Genomic DNA, 22,448 nt, shown 5'->3' on the forward strand with positions numbered 1-22,448 from the left:
GTCTATTATTTACCGTTTCTTCCAGATTCCAAGCTGGAACCCTGAAGCTGGTTCTAAAATGAGTAAAATGGGCAGCCATCTTTCGCCTTAAATTGCTTGCTTCCCCTCTTGGTATAATCTTCTTGGTACTTTTCCTTTTTGGTAGCACTGGTTTTTTTCTAGAAGAGGTAGGAGAGCTGTATTTGGCAGTGGGCTGAGAGAGGTGTGGCTATAACTTTAGAGCTAGGACTGCTGGGTAGACCAGTGAGCAGGCAGCACAGGGTAAAGAGGGACCTGATGGGGGTGGCTTCAGCTTTGCCCTGCTGACACTTCTGTTTATTGTCACCCCTGCTGAGGCTCCGGCCCTGTGAGTTAGAAGCCCAGATGCTGCTGTTTCTTGACTCAAAGCAAATACTCAAAGGAGGGGGCAGATCGCTAAACTGCGTTGTCTGTCTCCAACAAATAGATCTCCAGGTTCCTGTTCCTTGGGTACAGTGGGAAGGGCTCTTCCTTGCTTGGCAGCCCAGCCCTGCCCGTCCATCTTACTTCTGTTTCCTCGATGTTTCTCTTTCAGCCTTTTGTATGGTCTTGTCACCCTGGGTTTGTCTGTGCACATAGCACCATCCATGGGTGTGCGCACAGCTCAGAGAGCGTTTCCAAGCCCAGCTTCAGTCCTGTTGGGATTTTCACTGGGGTTTCAAAGTTGTGTTTTGAAACCTGAGAAGGCATTGGAAACGGATCGTATTTATCTTGTCTGCAGTCATACAGCACTTAGCTACGCTCCGAGTTACATATTACCGGGTGATTTTGTTGGTGGTGACATCACACCACAGAATCACTTAGACAGGCCTAGATGTCTGCAGGGCTCCATGGTGTACCTGAGGGATGCAGTGGCCCCTGAGATGCACAAGACTACTGCCAGCCTAGCTCAGCACACAGCCTAAAGTTTCCTTGCTTCCTGTCAAAACTATACTCTAAAATGCTGTAAAGTGTAAAGTTAAAGACCTAGTCTACTGTACACGAGCCAGTGGCATAGTCATTTATATTACCAGGTGTTCCAGGCAGAGACTGTAGGTGCACAGGGAGCTCTTAGCAGTGTCACCACAGACACGAGTGATGCATTCTGCAGAGACGTTACAGTGCCCATGATGGCACAGGCAGATAGGGAGTTTTTGGTTCCGTTAATCACAGTGTTGTGGGACCACAATGGTGCAACATGGTAGGTAGTTGCCAAAACATAAGTCTGTGGAGTGGATCCCTACCCCACGTTCTGGCACTCTTGCCAATGCCACCGGTTACCCATGAGCCAGCTGTCTCCTTCTTCCTTGGCTCTGTGGATATTTCCCAGAATTCTTAGGAGGCCGAATATAGGGGTGACAGGAAGAAGCCAACAGTGCCTGAGGATATAAGTGGGTGCATGTTCTTGCCCACAGGTGTCAGCAATGGAGGATGGGAGCATCATCAAGGACACCAACGTGGTGCTTGAGATCCCCGCCGCCACCACCATTGCCTGTGGCATCATGGAGCTGTACGTGAAACAGGACGGCCAGTTCGGTGAGTCCTCATGAGATACGCCCTGGTAGAAGGAGAGAGGCTGTGGATGGCAGAGGAGTGTGAGAGTGTCATAGGGTCTGGACTCTGGGCAGTGGCGGGGGAGGTACTGGGGATTTGGGTGAGGGAAGCTGGCTGCATGCACCCCACCCCCACTCCACTCCTCAGGTGTCACTGCATCTGTGTGGGGGGGAACCTGGGCTCTACATCTGGCCAGACCTTCTGTAAAGCTGTTGAGTTGTCTTCCCCAGGTTAAGGCCCCATGGAGTTGCTTTTCTGTTGCCATGATAAGGCAACTTACAGAAGAAAGGATTTGTTTGAGCTTACTGTTCTAGAGGGCTAGCTGCCCATCATGTTGGGGGAAGCAGTGGACAGGACCAGGAAGGCAGGAACAGGATGCTCAGGGCTTACATCCTTTACTGGAAGCAGGAAGTAGAGGGAGCTGATAGTGATGTAAGCCTTTAACCCCTCACATCCCACCACTAGTGACATACTTCCTCCAACAAGGCCACACCTTTTAAACCTTCCCAAGCAGCGCCACCAACTGAGGACCAAATGTTCAGACACCCAAGACGATGGGGGACATTTCTCATTTAAACCACTACAGGCTACCTGCTCAGAAAGTCAGTGAGAGTTCCTGGTGGGTCCTGGGTGAAGTTAAGCTAGCTGGGACTAGGCACTACCCAAGGCAGTGGTAACTCGCCGACCGCCCTGACTTACCTTTTAATATTATCCTCATTGTGGTGATCCCACTGTCCCTCCCAGCATGAAGCCCGTACTGCAACTTGACCTCGCTCTGGGGATCACAAGTGTCATTGCAACTGGTAGAAGAAAATAAGGCTGTCCTCTCTTACCTTTTGCTTACTCTAGATCAGTGGTTCTCAATCTGTGGGTCAAGACCCCTTTAGGGGTTAAAGGACCCTTTCAAGGGGTCATCTAAGATCATCAGAAAACACGGATGTTTACATTAAGATTCATAACAGTAGCAAAATTACTGTTATGAAGTAGGAATGAAAATAATTTTATGGTTGGGGCTCACCACAACATGAGGAGCTGTATTAAAGGGTCGTAGCATCAGGAAGGTTGAGAGCCACTGCTCTGGATGCCTAAGGCTCCTTCCCTCTTCCCAGTGAGAATGCTGCATGACTGATTTTTGGGAGCAAGGGTGGGTAAATGTCACACCACAAACTGTTATCAGTCTTTCTGGGTAGGATAGTGATATTATGGCTTTATCTATTAAAAAATGTTATCTGGCTGGGTGTGGTGTCACATACCTTTAACCCCTTCACTCAGGAGGCAGAGGCAGGTGGATCGCTGTGAGTTCAAGGCCAGCCTGGTCTACAAAGTGAGTCCAGAACAGTCAAAGCTAACACAGAGAAACCCTGTCTCAAAAAACCAAAAAAAAAAAAAGTTATCTGCTGGAAGTTTCTTCTGGAATGTCACAGACAAATTATCTGTCTATGATTTGCTTTGAAAATGGCATAAGGGGGTGTGGTGTTGGGGTGGAGGTAAGGGACGAAGGCCTGGGTGTGACAGTTGCTGAGGCTGGCAGATGAGCAGCTATGGTCACTGTAACTGTGCACTCTTGTTAAGTGTGACCTTTGCCCTAGAGAATAGACTACCAGCGTGTCTGTTTGCCACTCTCCCATTGATCTTGGTGAAGGGGCTAAGGTGAGCTGGTCTCCTGTGAGAACATGCTGCCCCTCATGTAGCCCATGAGACATTGCCACACCCCTGTGCTGCAAAGGTGGGAAGCGGATCACTAACGTCATCCAACTAAAGCACATTTGAGGGTCTGAATGGGCATGAAACAGAACACTGAGCCTCCCTCACTGGCCTGCTCATCCGGCCAAAGGGAAGCCTGTGTTTTGGGGGGTGGACATGATTCGCCTGAGGTGACATTAAGAGACAGTGTCAATTTTAAGAAACTGATCAAGAATGCTAGGTAAGACAAATCTGGGCTGCTCAGAACACAGGGGTGGTGACCACATCCCCAGTGCATCTAGTACACACACACACACACACACACACACACACACACACACACACACACAGAGAGAGAGAGAGAGAGAGAGAGAGAGACAGAGACAGAGACAGAGACAGAGACAGAGAGACACAGAAAGAAACAGAAACAGAGAACGACAGACAGACAGACAGACAGACAGACAGACACACACACACACACACACACACACACACACACACAGAGAGAGAGAGAGAGAGAGAGAGAGAGAGAGACAGACAGACAGACAGACAGACAGACAGACAGACACAGACACAGACACAGAGAGACAGAGAGAAACAGAAACAGAGAGAGAGACAGAGAGAGAGACAGAGAGAGAGAGAGAGAGAGACAGAGACAGACAGACAGACAGACAGACAGACAGAGACAGAGAGAATCTTATGTAGCCTAAGCTGGCACTGTACTAGCCTTGTTGCTGAGGATTCTTGAACTAACTCCTTATCTCCCTGCCTCCACCGCAAACACTGGACTCACAGGCTTATGCCACCACACGCAGACACTGTTAGATTCTTCTCTTCCTTCTTTTCCTCCTTGCTTCCTTCCTCCTTTTCTTTCTTTTCTTTATCCTCTTCCTCTTCTGTTTGTTTGCCCCGACACACCTAACTAAAGGTGACCAGATTGTTTCCCGTGTCAGCATATGATAAGCAGTGTCAGTGTGCACTTGAATGGTTCAGTCCAGTGCAGATGCTCCAAGGGGGCCTTCCAGGCAGATCCCACTGAAGGGTTGGGTACTCTGTTACTTTCTTCAGGATCATTTGGCAAACCCAGCCAACACTTCATACAATTGGCATTGTGTGTGTGTGTGTGTGTGTGTGTGTGTGTGTGTGTGTGTGTGTGTGTGTGCCACAGCCTGTGTGTAGAGATCAGAGGACAACCCATAGGAGTCAACTTTCTCCTTCTACCATGTGTGTCCTAGGGATCCACCTCACATTGTTAGGCTTGGTGGCAGTCGCTTTACCTATTGAGTCACTTGCTGCCCGACATTTATCATTTCTTTTCGAGAAGAACACTCAATAACTGTTGGCTATAGCCAAGTCCAATTCCTACTACCCAGCCAAGATTGTCTGTCTGGCCCCGTCCCTTTCTCAGTCTTAGAGAACAGAATGGCTGCCTTGAGTTCCTTGTGGAAGGGCAGCATCCTTTAGACTCGGCGTGAGCAAAGGAACATGGTGTTTGCCTTTCTGTGTCTGACCTATGTTCTCCTGGTTTCATCCGTGCTGTCCTGCAGGATAGGACTTTGTTCAATGGCTAAGTAACATTCCTTTATGCAAACGTGCTATGTTTTCTCGACCTGTTCAGGTGTTGTTGAGCACGTAGGTAGATTCTAGGTCAGATATCAACATGGTGCTGCTGCTGCAGTGGAGGTCTCGTGGTTTCTTTTGTCATTGTTGTTGTTTTTAGATTACTTTATTTTATGTACATCCATGTTTGGCCTGCGTGAGTGTACATGCAACCACACGTGTGCCTGGCACCTGAGGTCAGAGGAGAGAGCATCAGATGCCCTGGAGCTAGAGTTCGGGGTGGTTGAGAGCCACCACACGGGTGCTCCTCCCCAGGGCTCTTATCACCCTTGTTTTAAACCCACACATTTGTTTCCACGGTAACAGCATTGTTAACGCTTGTCACAGTTTGGTATACTGGATCTCGAACCTTCCTCATAATTGGAACTTTGGGTCATTTTGCCAGTGTGCTTCCATTTCCTCTGCATCCTAGGCCCTGGAGGTCACTATTTGTCTCTGCTTCAGCGAGTTTCACTATTCTGGATTCTACAAATGAATGTGATCACACAGTTCTTGTCGTTCTGTGTCTGGGCTTAATGTTCTTTGGGTCCATGATAGTTTCTTTTTCATGGATGAGTAGTATTCCATTGTGTACATATAACTGCAATTGTTTTTATCGATTCATTTCTAGCACACATTATTTCCATTTCTAACTACTGTGAATGTGTGTCATTCCTCAAAGGTCTTTTGCAAATGGGGCCCATGTAAAGATATAGCCATGAACTCTGGGAGGTCCTTGCTGGCTGTAGGCCAGGAAAAAAAAAAGCACTTTCCTGTCAGGCCTCCTACAGCTCATTTGGGGTAGCCTGTTTTTTCCTTCTTTCTCCTTTTACGCTTTCTGAGTTCTGCTGTCTCCCTCAGGCCCCATCCCTGCCTTTGGTTCATCTCTCATGCCCTGGCCTTAGAGGCAGCTCCACAACTTTTGTCCTCTGTTGGGCACCCACCTTTGCCTGTTGTGGCTGGGTCCATAACCACTAACAGTCCACTTCTCTCTCTTTTCCTGTCACTTTCCACATAGAACATTCTGACACAAGTCTCATCAACAAACCTGCTGGAGCTGGAAGGACCCTTAGGAGGTGCCTGTTTGTGTTTGCTGCCTATGGCGGAGTTACCCTGGACAGCCACTTGAGCTGTTCTGTGACTGAGAAGTCAACCCCAACCCCTGTCCCCCCACTTCTGTGTCTTCAGCTGCCATGAAAGCCCTGACAGGTGTAATCAGAGGCACCCTTCATCATTCTGAAACTGAGCTTGCACTTGTGCAGTGGCCGTTTGTTTATCCTTCAGTGTGGATTGGATCTGATGCCCCCAGCAGTGACATAGCTCCTCAGCATGTCCCGTAATCGCAAGGCACTCTCGGGGTCTGAGGTGTGGCTGTAGTGCCTCCCTGCTTTCCATACGCCATGTTCAGAAGTCCGCTGTATTCTTCCACCCAGCAGTGTAGTTAGTAGTGAGGCTTTTTAAAAAAATTATTTATTTATTTTTATTGTATGTGCATCGGTGTTTTGCCTGTACGTATGTCTGTGTGAGGGTGTCAGATCTTGGAGTTACAGACAGTTGTGAGCTGCCATGTGGGTGCTGAGAACTGAACCCGGGTCCATTTGGAAGAACAGTCAGTGCTCTTAACCACTGAGCCATCTCTCCAGCCCAGTAGTGAGGCTTATAAGCTGCAATCAGACCATTTTATTCACCTGCTCAAATACTTTCCACACTGGTGTGTTTGATGAGCTTTGCCCTGCAAATAGCCCCTGCTTGCTTTCTCATCACCTATACCATTGTCACCTGGTCTCCCTAAGGTAATCAATTGTCTGGAAACACTGCTGCCATCCCTGAGCCCTGTGCCCCGCTGCCCCTCTTGGCTAGGGTGTCTAACTCCCGGCCCAGAGAACTTCTGTGCTAAGGTGACTGCTTGGGATCTGCTTCAGCCAAGAATCCATCTCTGGTTCTCTCTCACCATGATGACATTAGGGCATGAAACCCCAAAATATTTTACAGTGAAGGAATTTGAGGAAATGGTGGAGGACAAAATCTAGGGTTTCCTGACCCACCTCCGAAGGGGTAACACACACTCAGGGAGAGGCGCCTTCTCTGTGATCAATGACAAGTGCCTCCTCATCTAAGAGGACAAGGACACAGAAGGACCCAACAGGGTCTCCTAAACTTGCTGTAGTACAGGACAATTCCTTCAGTCACTTTACACTTCGTCAGACCTAGTGTGAAAGTCCTCAGGTGAGCAGACGTGGTGGTCTGTAACCCCACACTTGGGAGGCAGAGGCAGGTGGATCTGGTCAGCCTGGGCTATAGTACAACTCTTTATTAGTTACTTTTTCTGTTGCTGTGATGAAACCCTGTGACCAAAGGCGAGTCAAGGAAGAGAGAGTTTAACATGGCTTACAGTGCCAGGGAGAGAAGAGTCCATCACAGAGGGACAGAGGCGTGTCAGCGGGAGCAGGAAGCTGTGATCACATTGGATGACAGTTACAGCTCGAGGCCCGCCCCCCAGTGACACACTTCCTCCAGCAGGGCTGCACCTCTCAAACAGCACCGACTGGCAACCCAACACTCCTATGACGAGCCCATGGGAGACATTTCACATTCAAGCCGTCAGGCTCCATCTCAGAAGCAAAAAGCCTTTTTTTGTGTGTGTCTCTCCTACCACAGCCTGAGACAGGCAAAGGTGAGTGTGAGCTGCATGTGAGCTGTGTTGACCTGTGCCTGGCTTGGCCTTTCTCCCCACTACAGAACTCTGCCTCCTCCAAGGGAAGCAGGGTGGCTTTGAACACGAGAGGAAAATTGACTCTGTGTACCTGGACCCCCTGGCCTACCGAGAGTTTGCGTTCCTGGACATGCTGGATGCGGGTCAGGAGGTCTCTTCACCGGATGGACCACTACATGTTTTAAAACAAGGTATCGCTTGTGGTTATAATCCGGATGGAGACGTGGACCCTCTTTCTCAAGAGGGGATGTGGCCTTTAAGATCCCCTTGAATCTTAGAGAGGGCCAGATCTCGGGGGCTGTGATTTTGGAGAGAATGGAATCCTAGGTGGGTCAGAGTGAGAGGCCGGGGCCTGACAGTTGTCTTTGCCTGTAACCACGGAGTCTGGCTGACTACTGAGAATGGCCGGTCACGAGCAGAACTGGAGCCCCTAGGACCCGAACCAGCTTTCTAACACCCCAGGCTTCACTGCATGGCGGGCTGCTCTTTGTCAGCATGGTAAAAGCCATGGAGGCTCCTCACCCATGTGGCAGAGGGGCTGTACCCCCAAACTGCCCATGCAATTCTTTCTGTTCCCAGGAGCTTGTCAACTTTAGGGTTGCTTTGCTTTGCTGGGTGCAGGGAGAACAGTGTGCAGTTGAGGGGAACTGGGTGAGGAAAAGGAGAAGCATGTGATGAGCTAAGGGCTTAGCAGAAACCAGTGCTGGCTCAGGATATGCTCTGCCTTGCAAAGCAAGAAGAGAGATCCCTCCCTGGCCTTCAGTAAATCCCTAACTGGAGGATGCTGTTCCTGGCACGAAAAGCCAGTGTCAGAGGACAGGGTGATGGAGACCCAGGGTTAAGGTAGATCTTTCCTGGGACAAGAGTTAACTTAACTTAGAGCCTCTACTTGCAAGGTGGTGTGGCTGCAGCAGGAGCCGGGCTGTAGGACAGTGTGAGGTTGGCTCTTCTTTCCCACTGCTCCACGGGGAGTCAGCCACCCTGGTTGGCTGGAGTTCCCTGGGCTGCTGGGGATGATGACAGGTGTAGCAGAGGCGGCTTGGGCTGGTCTTTGAGCCCCTCCCCACCCCCAGGCTTAACCAGAACAGCTCTTTAGGCAGGGACTGGGGAAGACTGAATTGTATTCCACAGAAGTTTTTAGAGATGTGGCTCAGGAGTTCTGAGTCCAACCTGTAGGGCTTTCAGCAGTTGTTTTCCTAGCGTTCCATCAGCAAGACAGTGTGTTTAATACCAGCATGAAGCCTTCAGTGGGAAAGCACCACCTCAGCCCGTGGGTTGTTTTTGTTTTGTTTTGTTTTGTTTTGTTTTTTGGTTTAATTTAACTAGGAACTTCTGTCATTAGGAGAGAGAAGAGGATTTCAGTGGACAGGGTCCCTGAAGAGGATGTGAGCAGCATAGCAAAGTGCACTCTGAGCTTATCTTGAACAGAAGTGAAAGGCACCAGGAGGGAAAGTGGAAGCCATGTTTGCCCTTACATGCACACACATTGAAAACAAAACCATGCCAAACTGCCTTTCTAGTCAGCACCGGGAAGGATGTATTTGGAAGCCAGGATGGCTTACACTTAGTGGTTCAGCCTTGAGGATGCACTTCTGCAGATACCACGTCAGAGAAGAGCCCTGGTGGCTTCCGGGTCAAGCTTAGCACTGCACAGGCAGAGAAGGGTGAGGCTGGGGATGTCAAAGTGGGCTTCCCCGTCCCCCTTTCCTGTAGTCCCCCCTGGTTGTTAAGAATCACTTGGGGTGCTGCGTATCTCCAAGCCCCACAGCTAGTTCTGAACGTGGAGCCCTTTGGAAGGAACTGGTGACGGAGAGACAGGTTGTGAGCTAGGTCTGACCCTGTGTTTCCCTCTCCTCTTCCCCAGCAACCCTGCATCTGGAAAGGAGCTTCCGTCCCTTTGCGGTGTTGCCTGGGCAGCAGCAGATGGCGCTGTTCTGTCTCCTGCAGACTGTCCTGTTTGATGAGGAGCTCCTCATGGCCCTGGAGCAAGTGGTGAGGTTGGGGTGGGAGGAGGGTTGCCCTGAAAATGTGCACAGGCTAGACCCCTCAGGATGGGTTTTGGGGAGAATTTGAATTTAAGTGTCAGCACATCCTTTTAACCCTAAAACTTGAAGCTGACATCAGGCAGAGAGGGACTGGTGACTTTTGGGTGGCTCCTGACATTCCTTGGCTGCTGGCTGCATCACCCTTATCTTTGCCGTGTCTTCCCTTTTGTGTTGGGATCTTCTCTAGACACAAAACTCATTAAGGACGGCCATAATTGGATGCGGGGTGCTTTTTTTCCTTTGACTCTCACCTTGATTACACCTGCAAGGACTCATTCGAAATGAGGCCCTGTTCTGAGACTGCAGGTGGACATGCACTCGGCTCATAGCCAAGGGGCTGCATGGCAGAGCCTGTCAGCCTGCCCCACTTAGAGCACAGACAAGTAGGTGTCTCTCACTTTGTTTTGCAACTGCCAAATTTTGAGGGACACACCAGCTGCCCACCCTCTGTCAGCCCAGCCTTTTGTTTTTAAATATATTTTATTAATTTATTCATATTACTTCTCAATTGTTATCCCATCCCTTGTATCCTCCCATTCCTCCCTCCCTCCCATTTTCCCCTTACTCCCCTCCCCTAAGACTGTGACTGAGGGGGATCTCCTCCCCCTGTATATGCTCATAGGGTATCAAGTCTCTTCTTGGTAGCCTGCTATCCTTCCTCTGAGTGTCACCAGGCCTCTCTACAGCCTTTTGTTTTATTTATTTATTTTTTGTACTTAATGAGGCTGAGGCTTTGAAATTTTTTTTCTTTTCATTGTGACTTTGTTTTCCACTTTTATTCTTTCTGTACTGTTCAAATGCTTACGTGTCCAGAAGAACACTATTATTCTCCCACTTGGAATGAGACTGTGCTGGAGAGCCTAGTATGCAACCAGAGACAGAGTTGCAGTTGCCCAAAGGGTTCAGTTTGCCTTCTGGAGGATGCAGGGCTTAACCCTAGGAACAACACAACTGTTTCAGAATCCCATGACTTTTACTTCCTAAACAGCTCCTTCTGAAAGGAGATGTCAGGCTGGACCCCTGCTTGGCACAGCAGCTGCCTGCTGGTGGGTGTCAGAGAGGGCACAGGGGGGGTCTATGAAGTCCAGGGGCTCAGAACCGGCTCATGGGCAGTGCCTTCCCACCGAGAGCTGGGGGCATACTAGGTTTAGCTAGCTGTTTTTAGAGTGTGAGAACCAGGAAGGGATGTTGCTTTTATGTCCTGTTCATCAGTCTGATATGCAGTCACTTATTCCTGGTGTCTGGTAAAACTCAATACCCTGTCATGGTCTGGAAGGTTCTTTCTGTCCAGTATTTCTTGCATGACTCTTTCCCTTTCCTTGTGGAAAGAGAGTACTCGGCACGGCTTGCCTTACTGTGTCCTTAGGAGGAAAGTTAGGCCCATAGAGAGCATCAAAGTATAGAAAGGGGCTCGGTTCTGGCTTTTCCTGGAGAGGGTTAAGTGCATGGAGTGATGGGAAGTGAAGCAGGGGATCACTCGGGTGGTACTTCAATGGGTTCCGGCTTCATCATAGCCTTTCTTCTTCCCTTTCTCCCTGTAGTGTGATGATATGGCTGACGGCCTCTGGTCCTCACAGGCTAAATTGGCGACGGAGGAACTGACAGGCAGGCAGCAGCAGGACCTCACAGGCTTCCTGCAGCTGGTGGGGTGCAGGGTACAAGGGGAGCGTCCTGGCCCACAGGATGAGGTCTACAACCAGAAGCTCTTCGCAACAGCCTACTTCCTGGTCAGTGCGCTAGCAGGTATGGAAACCAAGACAAAAAGGAGCCGGGCAATGTCTGCTGTGCCTGGGGTGGGGGCCTCCTTGTCAGAGGCATGACTCCGTTGGACGGTTGTGTTGTGCTTTTCAGGTGGGATCACCTACAGCGCTGCCCCTTCCCGCCTGCCCTTTTGTTGTCTCTGGGTCACAGCCTCGGTGACATGTCATCTTCAATATAGCTGATACGGGTGGTCATAAGTTCATGAGTGGTCACTATTCTAGGTGACCTAGCAGCTCCAAGGTCATGATGAAGGATCGTTTTAGGATCTCTGCTTTGGATCGGGGAGGCACTTAAGGCAGGCGGGAATGGCACTGATTTGGATTCCTTTCAGCAGGGTGGGGAGCCGGCAGGGGTCTCTGGTATAGCTTGATTAGTCCTCTCAAAGCTTTCTCTCCCAGAAAGACTGGTGGCGTGATGGAGCCCTTCATGTTTGAGCAGTGTCCTGCCATGCGCCCCTAGAGGTACCCCCAGGGTCTTTTGGGTGTTGTCACTCATGCCTGTAAATCCCAGTACTTGGGGCAGAGGCAGGATGATGGCAAACTTGAGGCTATTCTGGCTTATATAGCAAGAATACACCCCAGCAAACCAGAGACAAAACAGAAGCTCCAGCCTGGCTGCCTGGAAGGGCTCCAGCCACTCTACCTTAGCTCTTTTGAGCCAATTATCCTTTCGCAGAGCCCATGGCCTTCTTTCTGACTAGCAAATTCAGTGTCAAAGAGCATCCTCTAGTGAATGGAGTCCCAGGGAGACCCCACAGAGAACCAGCACCGCCTTCAAATGTGACCACGTTCCTGCTTTTGAGATGGTCCGTGTGGCTCTGGCTGACCTAGAACCCACTGAGATAGCCTGTTTCTGCCTCCCAAGTGCTGGGATTAAGGGGTGCCACTGCACCTGGCTTGGCCACACATTTACTTTCTCTAACTGGTGGGAACAAGGTAAAGAAATACAAATTAGGTACCACTTAGGGCTGGCTGCTCTTTCCTTGAAACACAGGGCTCACTGCATAGCTCAGGCGGGTCCTTCTGTCTAACCTCTCAAACGATGAGATTACACGTATCCATCACCATGCCTGGCTTCCAAGAACTTGTTTGTTTGTTTTTTTTTTTTTTGACCATGACCACAATTCATGTTTTCTACAGAAATGCCAGATAACGCCACAGTTCTCCTGGGGACTTGCTGTAAACTCCACATTATTCCTACGCTGTGCCACTTGGTAAGGAGCCTTCGGGTGGGACAGTGGGGTAGGAGGGAACGGGGATGAGAACAGACACTGCCCAGCTGGAAACCACCTGTAGTTTGTCAGCTTGAGACAGTATAAACAGGTGTCATCAGTAACACATGGGTGCTATGGGAGGTCTGAGGTCCAGACCAGTGTTTGCTCAAGAAACTGCAAAGTGGTTCCATCTGCAGATTCTAAATCATGTAGTTTTCCCAGTTTGGAGGTTTTGGCCATAGCTTGGTGCTGCCTGGCCCTGACAACCTGTTGTTGGCCACGGCAGTTGTGTGGAATGAATTGAAGCTACTTTGTTGTCGTCTTTGCCAGGATGAGCTCAGAGGTGCTGTCTGGAGGAGACAGCTTCTTCTATCTTCTTAGAGTATCAGTAGCTTGGTGCTCTCTGGAAATGTCACTGAGAGGGCAAGTGACTAGTAATGAGTTTAGCCTCAGAGTGGAGCTAGGCTCTCAAGTTACCAAGAGTGCAGTTAGCACAGGAACCAGCAACAGGCTGCCCCAGCTTGCCCAGAGACAGCTGCTCTCACACAGGCTGTGTTGGGGGAAGGCATGCCGGGGTCACTTATTTTAAGGTCTGGTATAGAGCCAGGGCTTACCGCTACCCCACGGAGCTAAGCTGGCAATGCAGACTGCCTAGACAGGACCGACCTGTGTTCTGTATGTCCTCCGGGAATACCAAACCACATAGGTTGTCTTGGATGTTGCTCTATGTGGTGTCAGAAACCAAGACCACTAGGTATTGATCACACAGCTGGCCAGATGCCATCAAACAAACTGACCACAGTTCCCATGCCCCAGGGTACACTCAGCTACTTGGAAGCATGCCAGCACATCTCAGACCAGCTGGGGGTGATGGCTGCTAGTGTGGTTTGATTATAGAAATGATGTAATTGTCTTAATTGTGTGTGATGGTGAGCAGCAGTGAGTGCTCAGCACTTCCAAAGTCTGTTGCTTTGAGTATTTAGGGGACCAATTAAAACCATTCAGGAAGTATACAAAGAAGAAGCTTGTGCTAAGGGAGCCAGGCCTTAATGAACTCATACTATAGTCAGCTCTGGTTCTGACCTTGGCTGCTGTTCTATGACTAGCCAGGACCTAGCCTTGGAGTTCCAGAACAGACAGACTGCTGCCTTTTCACCGGCTACCTCCAGGTGCGCTGGCTTGCTTTGGATGCTGTTCAACAAAGACATATCCTGTTTCTTTTAAAAGATCTTCCTAGGTACCCTTAGGTAATCCAGGTAGTGTCTACAGACATCCTGCTGTTCTTTAAAAGAGCCAGGCTCCTGCACGAGTGGTGCATTACATACTTGTACTTGGAGTGACTGACTTAAAAGAGGGCGCCCAGTCTACCGGCACTCCTTTTTTGAAAGCCCAGGTAACTCTGAAGAGTCTTCCTGGTGGGTTTTAGGCAAAGTGTCAAATATGTAAACCATATACTGTGAACCAGTAAGAGGATATATTTGAGTCAGTAGAGAAAACATTCCAAGTCAAAGGAATTGCAGGCAAAGGTTCTGGGAGCAGGAAACACAAATAACAATGACAGCACCTACACGAGTTCCTTCAAATATCCTAGAACTTCTAATATTGCTGTTTATATTGATAAATAAAACCACCAGAGGATTGCCAAGTGGTGGTGGTATGTGCGAAAAACTATTTCACAGAACTCTGGAAATCAGAAAAAAAAAAGTGCCTGTAACTGTAAACAGTGAGGGCAGTGCCTGCCGTATGTACCCGGCCCTTCAACAAACTTGCCTAGGGAAAGACAATGGAGAAGCACAGCAAACCTCATCATCTTGCAAGCCTGCAGCTGTAACTGCAGAAGCCTGAGTACTCAAAGCTTTATGTAACGGGCTGAAGAACCAGCTTGTGTAAACAGGCGGTCACCTGAGTTGGGCCTCCCATAATCGGCAGGGCTCTTAACTTGGCAGGAGCCCCGGGTCCTGTACCCACACCGGGTGGAATGCAGTGCCATCTGAATCCTGCCACTTCAGGCTCAAGTAGCACAGCCATAGAGATGGGAGCAGGGCTCCTCCTCACCTTCCCACCTTGAGGCTGTGGGGCTGTAGCTGCACTCTAAAGCCCAAGCCTCACACACACCTGTCTATCAGGTGCTGGCCAAGTCCCCAGCCTGGCCTCGCAACTCCAGGAATCCAGCAATCAGGGCTCCAACTGCCAGGTGATGCCTGCATCCATCCACAGTGGGCACTAGGGATGTTTTCTTGTCTACAGTTTTCGAATTCCAGCTGTGGGTGCAAAAAAGCCTCCGCATCACTCGGGCCTGTAGTTGGGGTCATATCTATAATCTTCAGCTTCAAGGCAAACCGTGTCCTAAGTCTTGGCTTCTGCATTGCTTACGCTTTACGTGACCTAGGTATAGCTTAGCCACTGACCACAAGGGCCAAGCCTACATAATACTCCACAAAGGGGAATTCTCTGTGCCCTGCACCCTCCAACCATAGAAACCAGAACTGTTGGGATAACCCAAGGAACGTGTCTTCCATAGTCCATAGACTTTGGGTTAGGGCTGTTGGTACTGGGTAAAACTTGTGCTTATCTCCTGGGCCCTGGAGTAGGTACCGTCTAGATCGCCACACCCCCACGAAAGTGGCTATCAGTGCTGCAAAGCCCAGCAACTTTAATCACCCCTATGGGACTAGCGGAGGGCTCGTTTATGTTGCAGTACCTTAAATCCCATGGTTACCAGAGGTGTTTATCTGGCAAGACCTGGGGTGTGGGGCTGGTTCCATCCTGTGGTTCTAGAACTGTAGGCTCTGGTGCCACAGACCCAAGCATCGTCCCCCACAGCTCTTGGTGTGATCTTTGTTGACGTCGATGGACCTGGGGATAGCTCTTTCTGAATCTCATCCTGAGTCCATAGCAGCTGAATACACCCTTGGGAAGCCTGTTCTCACTGCAAAGCTCTGTGCCTACCTCAAGGAACTGCTGTCATCAGTGTGACTGATGACCCTCTAGACCCTGATGATAGGAGCCAGATAAGGTGTCAATCACATGGCGGCTACACCTTTGAGCTCACATAACTAAAGCTCATGCCTCTATCCAATTGACATTTAAACAAACAAAATTTCCTACAGAGAGTGCCTCAAAATATTTGATGCTCTGCAGATGTACAGGATACGGAGAACAAGCCAGCTCCAAAGAGAATAGCTGTTCTCTAAAAATAATCTCCGAGAAGGAAGTCTGAAGAGAGTTCACAGTAATGATCCCAAGGAAACGTAATGAGATCCAAGAGAATAGAAACAAAACAATACAAAGAAGCAAGGACAAGCAATTCAGGATATAAATGAAAATTTCAGAGTTAGGAATATTAATTAAAAAAATAACAAAACCTCAAATTCTGGAGCTAAGATATCCAGGCAAGGAAATAGCACACACAAAGGCCCCACAAGAAGCTAGAAGCAGCCCAAGGAGACACATCAGAACTTAAGGATAATGCTTCCAATTACTTCAGTAGACGAGGGGGCTGGTATGGGTCAGGGGAAAATCTGCAAGACATCCGGGACAGAGTTATGTGCACAAATATTTGTGCTATAGGAATTCGTGAAGGGGAAGAGGAAAAAAAAGGCATTTAAAAGCTAGTTTCATGAAATAGCTGAAGACTACGTGGCTCCCAACACACTGAAGGAAGTGTCAGCCTTTAAATGTGAGGAGGACCAAGGTGGTCTCACAGGAACAGAAATGGAGGGAACTCATGGCCACTGGACCAGCCCTTTACAAAATACTAATGAGTGGATCAGCTGCCATTATCTAAGCATGCGAATACATAAGCCCTGCTAGCAAGACAGAGACACGGAAGGAAGGAATAACACTGAGACCTCAGCATGACAGGGCATTACCAAATCACCAATAGAGTGATGAGTGAACAAAGACTGGACAGAACAGGGAAAACACAGCTACATAATGACCTGGAATATAACTGGATTTAATTCACCAACCAACCGACAGATTGGCTGAACAGATTGAAAAAAACAAAAAGGAAAAAAAAAGCAGTAAGAAAGTGTCTGGCATGGTGGTGGATGCTTGTAATCCTAGAGACTGGGAAGTGGGGGCATCTTCAGCTCAGAGAGAGCTTACGGGCAGTCTGGGCTGCATGAGACCCTGTCCAAAAAACAGCCAGTCGCCCACTATAGTCAACTATATGCTGCCCACAGATACAAGAAAGCCATTTACTGATGTATGCATATTAAAAGTGAAAGTTGGGGGGGCACCCAGATGGAAACTAGAAACAAGGAGTCATACTCATTGGGAAAAGTGGATTATAAATAAATCTGCAGAGGGAATGCGACCAGTATATATTCATAAATAGATCAGTTCAGCAACCAGATACAGAAGTGAGCATATATATATAAATTTAACATTGCTATTCCCATAGCCCAAACAACTGTAGACATGACAGCAGAGAGGTGACTACAAGTAACAGTCAGGGACTTCCCTTTTTTCTCCACTATGAACACCCGAATCGCAACATTTGCGTGTATCAGTTACAAGGCAACTGGACCACCACCACCGGCAGCAGCAGCAGCAGCAGCAGCAGCAGCAGCAAACTCACTCTTATTGAAACATGTTATGTCACAAATAAGCTTTCATGTTTATTTTGTTTTAATTTGAAGATTGTAAAAGTTGATTTGCTGTAAAGAGAAATCAAGAATAACCACGTATCCACACTTGGTCTACTCTGGCCAAGACACACTATAACGCTCTGTCACATCAAGAAGAAGAAAGGGTGTAAGACAGACTACGTAGAAGCTGTGAGTCAAATCCAGGGAAAGGCTGCTCAGGTCTCTTGCAATGGGGGGAGGGTGGGGTGGAAGGATCTGATGAAGCCAAGGCACTGTCCGACATTGCCATATAGTTGAGGGACAAATAAGATGTTCTTATTTTGTGGATGAGCTTTTAGGAACTTTCTTGCAGGAAGGACGTTTATGTAAGTTCTGTCAAGGCCCCAGCAGTTCCTCATAATCCATTCTCTGTCCCACCCACCTCCAAGCCAGTCGATGGTCTTTTACCCTGTGGCACGAGGGTGAGGTACAGGTGCTCCTCAGTGGCCTTGCCGTCTGTGCGTCAGCTGCTGTTGCACCACCCGTCCGCTAAGTTTTGAATTCCAGTAGAGCCTCGTTACTGTTATAAAGTCTGTGTCGGTGATCCCCCCAAAATAATTCAAGGGTAAACCTTCTAGTTTTTTTAAAAGCTGTTTTGCATGTCATGAGTGTGTTGTCTGCATGCCTGATTCCCTCAGGGGTCAGGCTTTCTGGATCAGAAGCCATCATGTGGGTACTGGGAACCAAATCTACTCTTCCTCAAGAACCAAGTGAGCTTAGCTCTGGAGCTATCTTCCTAGCTCCATGGGTTAATTTCTGAGTAAAGGCCTTAAAGTCAATGACTACAAATGATAACTGAATCTTTTTGAACACCAAAGTACTAAATAAAACTTTTATACTTCAGTTTTGCACTATACTAAATCAAAGGGTCAAAATACTTAATTTATAAATTAAAAAAAAAAAAAAAGGAATGGATGTTCCTTAACTGAGACTTTTTCTTTAAAAAAAATTTTTTTAAAGCAGTTTAGTTTGGAAGAAAAGAAATTTTTTTTTGGTCTCTTGTAAAACCTTGAAAATGATGGAGGTGCTGGCTGTTGCCACTATAATCCACAGCTATTACTTTATTGCTTCTATTGAAGAATTAATCCATGCTTATTTTGTTAATTTAAAAAAATACTCTTTGGAAACCATTATTACTCCTGAAGACACCCACACTCTAGTAATCTCCCTTTTATTAAAAAAAAAGGGATAATTATGCTCATTTTTACTTCTTTGCTAAATTCAACTATTCACGCATGCTCTCACCCTGTCACTTTACCATTTAGCCCATGACCTCATGGTATTTCTACACATGACCCCGAAGTCCATCTTAGCACAGGAAGCATGAACATTCTGTGTATTTGTAGACCATAAGGGAGTAAAACTTAAGAAACCAGAGAAATTACAAAAATCACGTTCCTAGTGACTAGTAGGTAACTGGAGCAAAGCTGGAAAGGAGCATGGTGGAGCCTGCAGTACAGCGAACAGAGCACTGAGAGGAGGTTAGAGCAGCAAACGCACACATCAGACCACAGAGCGATCTCAGACAACGGACCGTGGCAACTCAAGGACACAGAGAAAGGATCACAGCAGAAAACCGAACTTAGTAAACACAAAGGCTGGGTGCAGTGATGCACACCTGGGAGGCAGAGGCAGCATGGTCTCTGTGCTTCCCAGGCCAGTCTGTCTACACACTGAGCTTCAGGACAGACAGGGATGCGTAATGAGAGACCCTTTCTTGTTTGTTTGTTTTGGGTTTTCGAGACAGGGTTTCTCTGTGTAACCCTGGCTGTCCTGGACTCACTTTATAGAGCAGGCTGGCCTCGAACTCACAGAGATCCGCCTGCCTCTGCCTCCTGAGTGCTGGGATTAAAGGCGTGCGCCACCACGCTCGGCCTAGAGACCCTTTCTTAACAAAACAAAACCCTCACAAAAGACCAATGAAACAATTGGTGTTTTGAAAGAAAAACAAAAATTTCCAAACAAATAAGCCTCAGGGTAGTGTGTGTGTGTGTGTGTGTATGTATATGTGTGTGTGTGTGTGTGTGTGTGTGTGTGTGTGTGTGTGTGTGTTGGTGGTTGAATAAAGACTTAAAACAGAAATGAAAGAAGACATTATATACAAAGGCAGAAACAAGATCATAAGGAGTGACTGCAGCAACCACAGTGCTACAAAACTTGAAAACCTGCAGCAGGTACCTTTACTCAGCTAACTGAATCAAGAGAAATATAAAATTGAAATAGGCCAATAATGAGATGAGAACAGTAACTAAAATTTCCAATCTAAAGCTAGCCCAGGATTTGGTGATGAACCCAGAGATAATTCCAAGTGCTGCTTCGTTATTTAGAAGTTTGAGCAGAAGGAACCCCACCAAGAGGCAGCAAAAGACGACTGCAGAATCACATACAAAAATTCTCAATAAAATTGTACCAGTTGAACTTGATAACATCAAAATATAATACACCACAAGGAAGTTTTTCCAAGTAGTCTTCTGACAAGGGATTCATCTGGAAAATATTAGAAACCTAAAAAAGCCACATGCCATTAAAAACAATCCAATTAAAAAGTGAGCTAAAACCAAAATGGATACTTCTTAAGACATGAATGGCAAATATGTACATGAAAAAAAAAAATGCTGCCTCTCTGATCAGCATGGGAACACAGATCAAAGTTGCAATGAGATAGCATGTCGTCACTGGGGCGACTATCATCAAAAAGATGCAGGAAATGCTAGGGTGGATGCAAGAAAACTTACACGCTATTGGTGAGGAGGTAATTAGTATAGCCAGTATAGAAAACAGAACTAACTCCACGCATTAAAAACTGGTGAAACTGCTGAAAACACCACATCTACCTTAAGGAGGTGAAATCATCATATGAAGAGTAGATGTGCACCCCGTGTTGTTGAGCTGTGTCACAGCTAGAATGTGAGAACTGCCCAGATGCCCCCTAGTGGCTGAGGGTCAAAGAACATGCAAGTCAGCGCACAGTGGAATATTACTCACTTGCAAGAAAGGAAAACCCTGTTATTTAATGGCAGCAACATGGCTGGAACTAGCGGTCACTGTTGAGTGAAACAGGCCAAACACAGCACAGATTCTCTCGTGCATTCGTGGAAATACTAAGTCAGTCTCTTGACGAGCAGGGGGGAGGGTGGATGAAGATCAGTAACGGGCTTCAAAGGACAGATGGGAGGGCACTAGGGGATCTTCAGGTAATAGTTAAACCATTGTATTTCAAAATAACTAAGAGTGCCAAGCATTCACGTAAAGTAGTGTGTGAAGGGGGAAAAAGGCTTCTTGCCCTGATTTATTATTATAAATTCTATATACGTACTAAATTACCATAACGTGTCCCATAAAAACTGTTCATGCCATCAGTAGAGCCAGATCAGCCCTTACAGGTGGCACAGGAAGGAAGCACAGACGCTGATCTAACTACTGGGCTAGAGGAGCTGGCTGTAACAGAGCTAGGATTTAGACAGGGATACAGGCAAGGAGGAGGGAAAACACGTATCTTGTTTTATTGAATGGGTTTCCTGTTCTATTTGGGAGGATTTCTTTAAAAAGGTATTTAAGCTGGGATTTTCTGGGACAGTTTGAAGCGAGTTTGTTTAAATTTGTCATTTCAGCTCCATGCTCTGTCTGACGGCAGAGCGTGTGATTTTGAAGACCCCACCCTGGCACCCCTGAGGGACACAGAGAGGTTTGGGATCGTGCAGCGTTTGTTTGCCTCTGCTGACATCGCCCTGGAGAGGATGCAGTGCTCTGCGAAGGCCACCATGCCGAAGGACTCTTGCATCTCCCCACTGATTCTTCATATCACTCTCAGTGGGCTCTGCACCCTGAGCAGAGAACACGACTAATGTCTGCCAGTCAGCAGCACATGCTACTGGGCCAGGACTATGTACTTTTCAGAACTGAGAAAATACTTTGGGGTTTGGAGCCCAAGCAGGCTAAAAGCCTGCTGGTGAACCCCAAAGCCCAGTAAGAGCAGAGACTTTTCCTGCTGTGAATGCCTGCAAGCACTGTAAATGGTTTATGTTCATCAGGGGCCCGCGCGCCAGTAGACAGGGGACCATGGTAACCATGGCAGATTCCAACACCTGAGGTACTGAGAGGAGGGTCACATGCTCTGTCCTGGACCCACCTGTCACTTCATTTTCCACTCACTTCTGATACACAAAACAAGAAGAGCTTGAGGGTGACTTCAAAACTCATCTTAAGCTGTGAGTGCTATAGGAAAGCTACTGTTGTTCATGTCTTTCAGAAAGATTGCACATGACTTACCGACTGTGAAACTATAAATGCTGCTTGACTATATGAAACAAAATTAGATTAAGAATATCTAATTTCACCCATCTCGATGTGAGGATTTAGATATATTCCTCTTATTTGACTTTGTTAGGTTTTGATGAACATACCATGTCTGGAAGAATTCCAGTGCATTCTGGGAAGTTTGCCACATGTTGTAATGTCTATAAAAGGCAATTCTGAACTATGTATGGTTGATATTTGTTCAGTTTTGATGTCATTCTGCTTCAGCGGGCTTGGACAATCTCCCCAAGCCTTCTGATTCCACTGACAGCATCTGTTACTATTGATCATACCTGATGCCTCTGGGCAGCAGCACCAGCAGCAGCAGCAACAGTGAGATGCATGTTAGCATGTACATTTCATCTCTATTTCACCCACGTGCCCCCTTCAGATTATAAGGAAGAGTAACAAAGACAAAAGAAACAATTTCTATTAAAGTGAGATTCAACCTTACGCAGCTGCCTATTTATTATAGGGGCTGTAAAGTTACATACCAGCAGTGCTGCTCAGAAGTAAACTGACCATAAGTTTGGAAGCAAAGCACAAACATGTAGAGCTGATGGTGCCTTGTTTGTCTATTTCTGACATCACACAAGAAGAGCAAGCTATGAACACATATGAATCTCTAGGAGATAAAACATATGTGCATGGGAATGCATGTGAAGAGTTCAGGAGAAGCCCAGCTGTGGCTCATCACAAATCAGGGACTTTGAGATTGGTACAAAAGACAAAAACAAAAATATTATGTCTTCACCTTTGCATTCTAGTTAAATTTTGTATTATCTTTCTAATTAAGAAAAAAAAACCACTCTGAAAATAAGATGGGTCATATAAGATAGAAAACAAATATAAAAGGGACTGGGAGACTGTTCAGTAGGATGATGCTTGTGTGAGCCTGACAGCCTGAGTCTCTAGCACCTGTGCGGAAGGCCAGGCACTGTGATCACGTCTGT

General features: G+C 47.5%; 1 protein-coding gene across 1 annotated transcript in view; it reads left to right on the forward strand.

Annotated features, from left to right (window-relative positions):
- Window positions 1-21,681, forward strand: part of GSDME (gasdermin E) — a 48,268-nt gene extending 26,587 nt beyond the window's left edge. Inside the window, exons 5-10 of the mRNA XM_084787349.1 lie at window positions 1,413-1,533; window positions 7,573-7,737; window positions 9,411-9,538; window positions 11,133-11,334; window positions 12,492-12,565; window positions 20,811-21,681. Coding sequence (XP_084643475.1) covers window positions 1,413-1,533; window positions 7,573-7,737; window positions 9,411-9,538; window positions 11,133-11,334; window positions 12,492-12,565; window positions 20,811-21,044 — 924 coding nt within the window. The 3' untranslated portion in view covers window positions 21,045-21,681. The remainder of the gene's footprint in view (window positions 1-1,412; window positions 1,534-7,572; window positions 7,738-9,410; window positions 9,539-11,132; window positions 11,335-12,491; window positions 12,566-20,810) is intronic.
- Window positions 21,682-22,448: the final 767 nt, after the last annotated feature.

The sequence above is a fragment of the Acomys minous genome (genome assembly GCF_964271855.1).
Source record: "Acomys minous genome assembly, chromosome: 6".
Lineage (NCBI taxonomy): Eukaryota > Metazoa > Chordata > Mammalia > Rodentia > Muridae > Acomys > Acomys minous.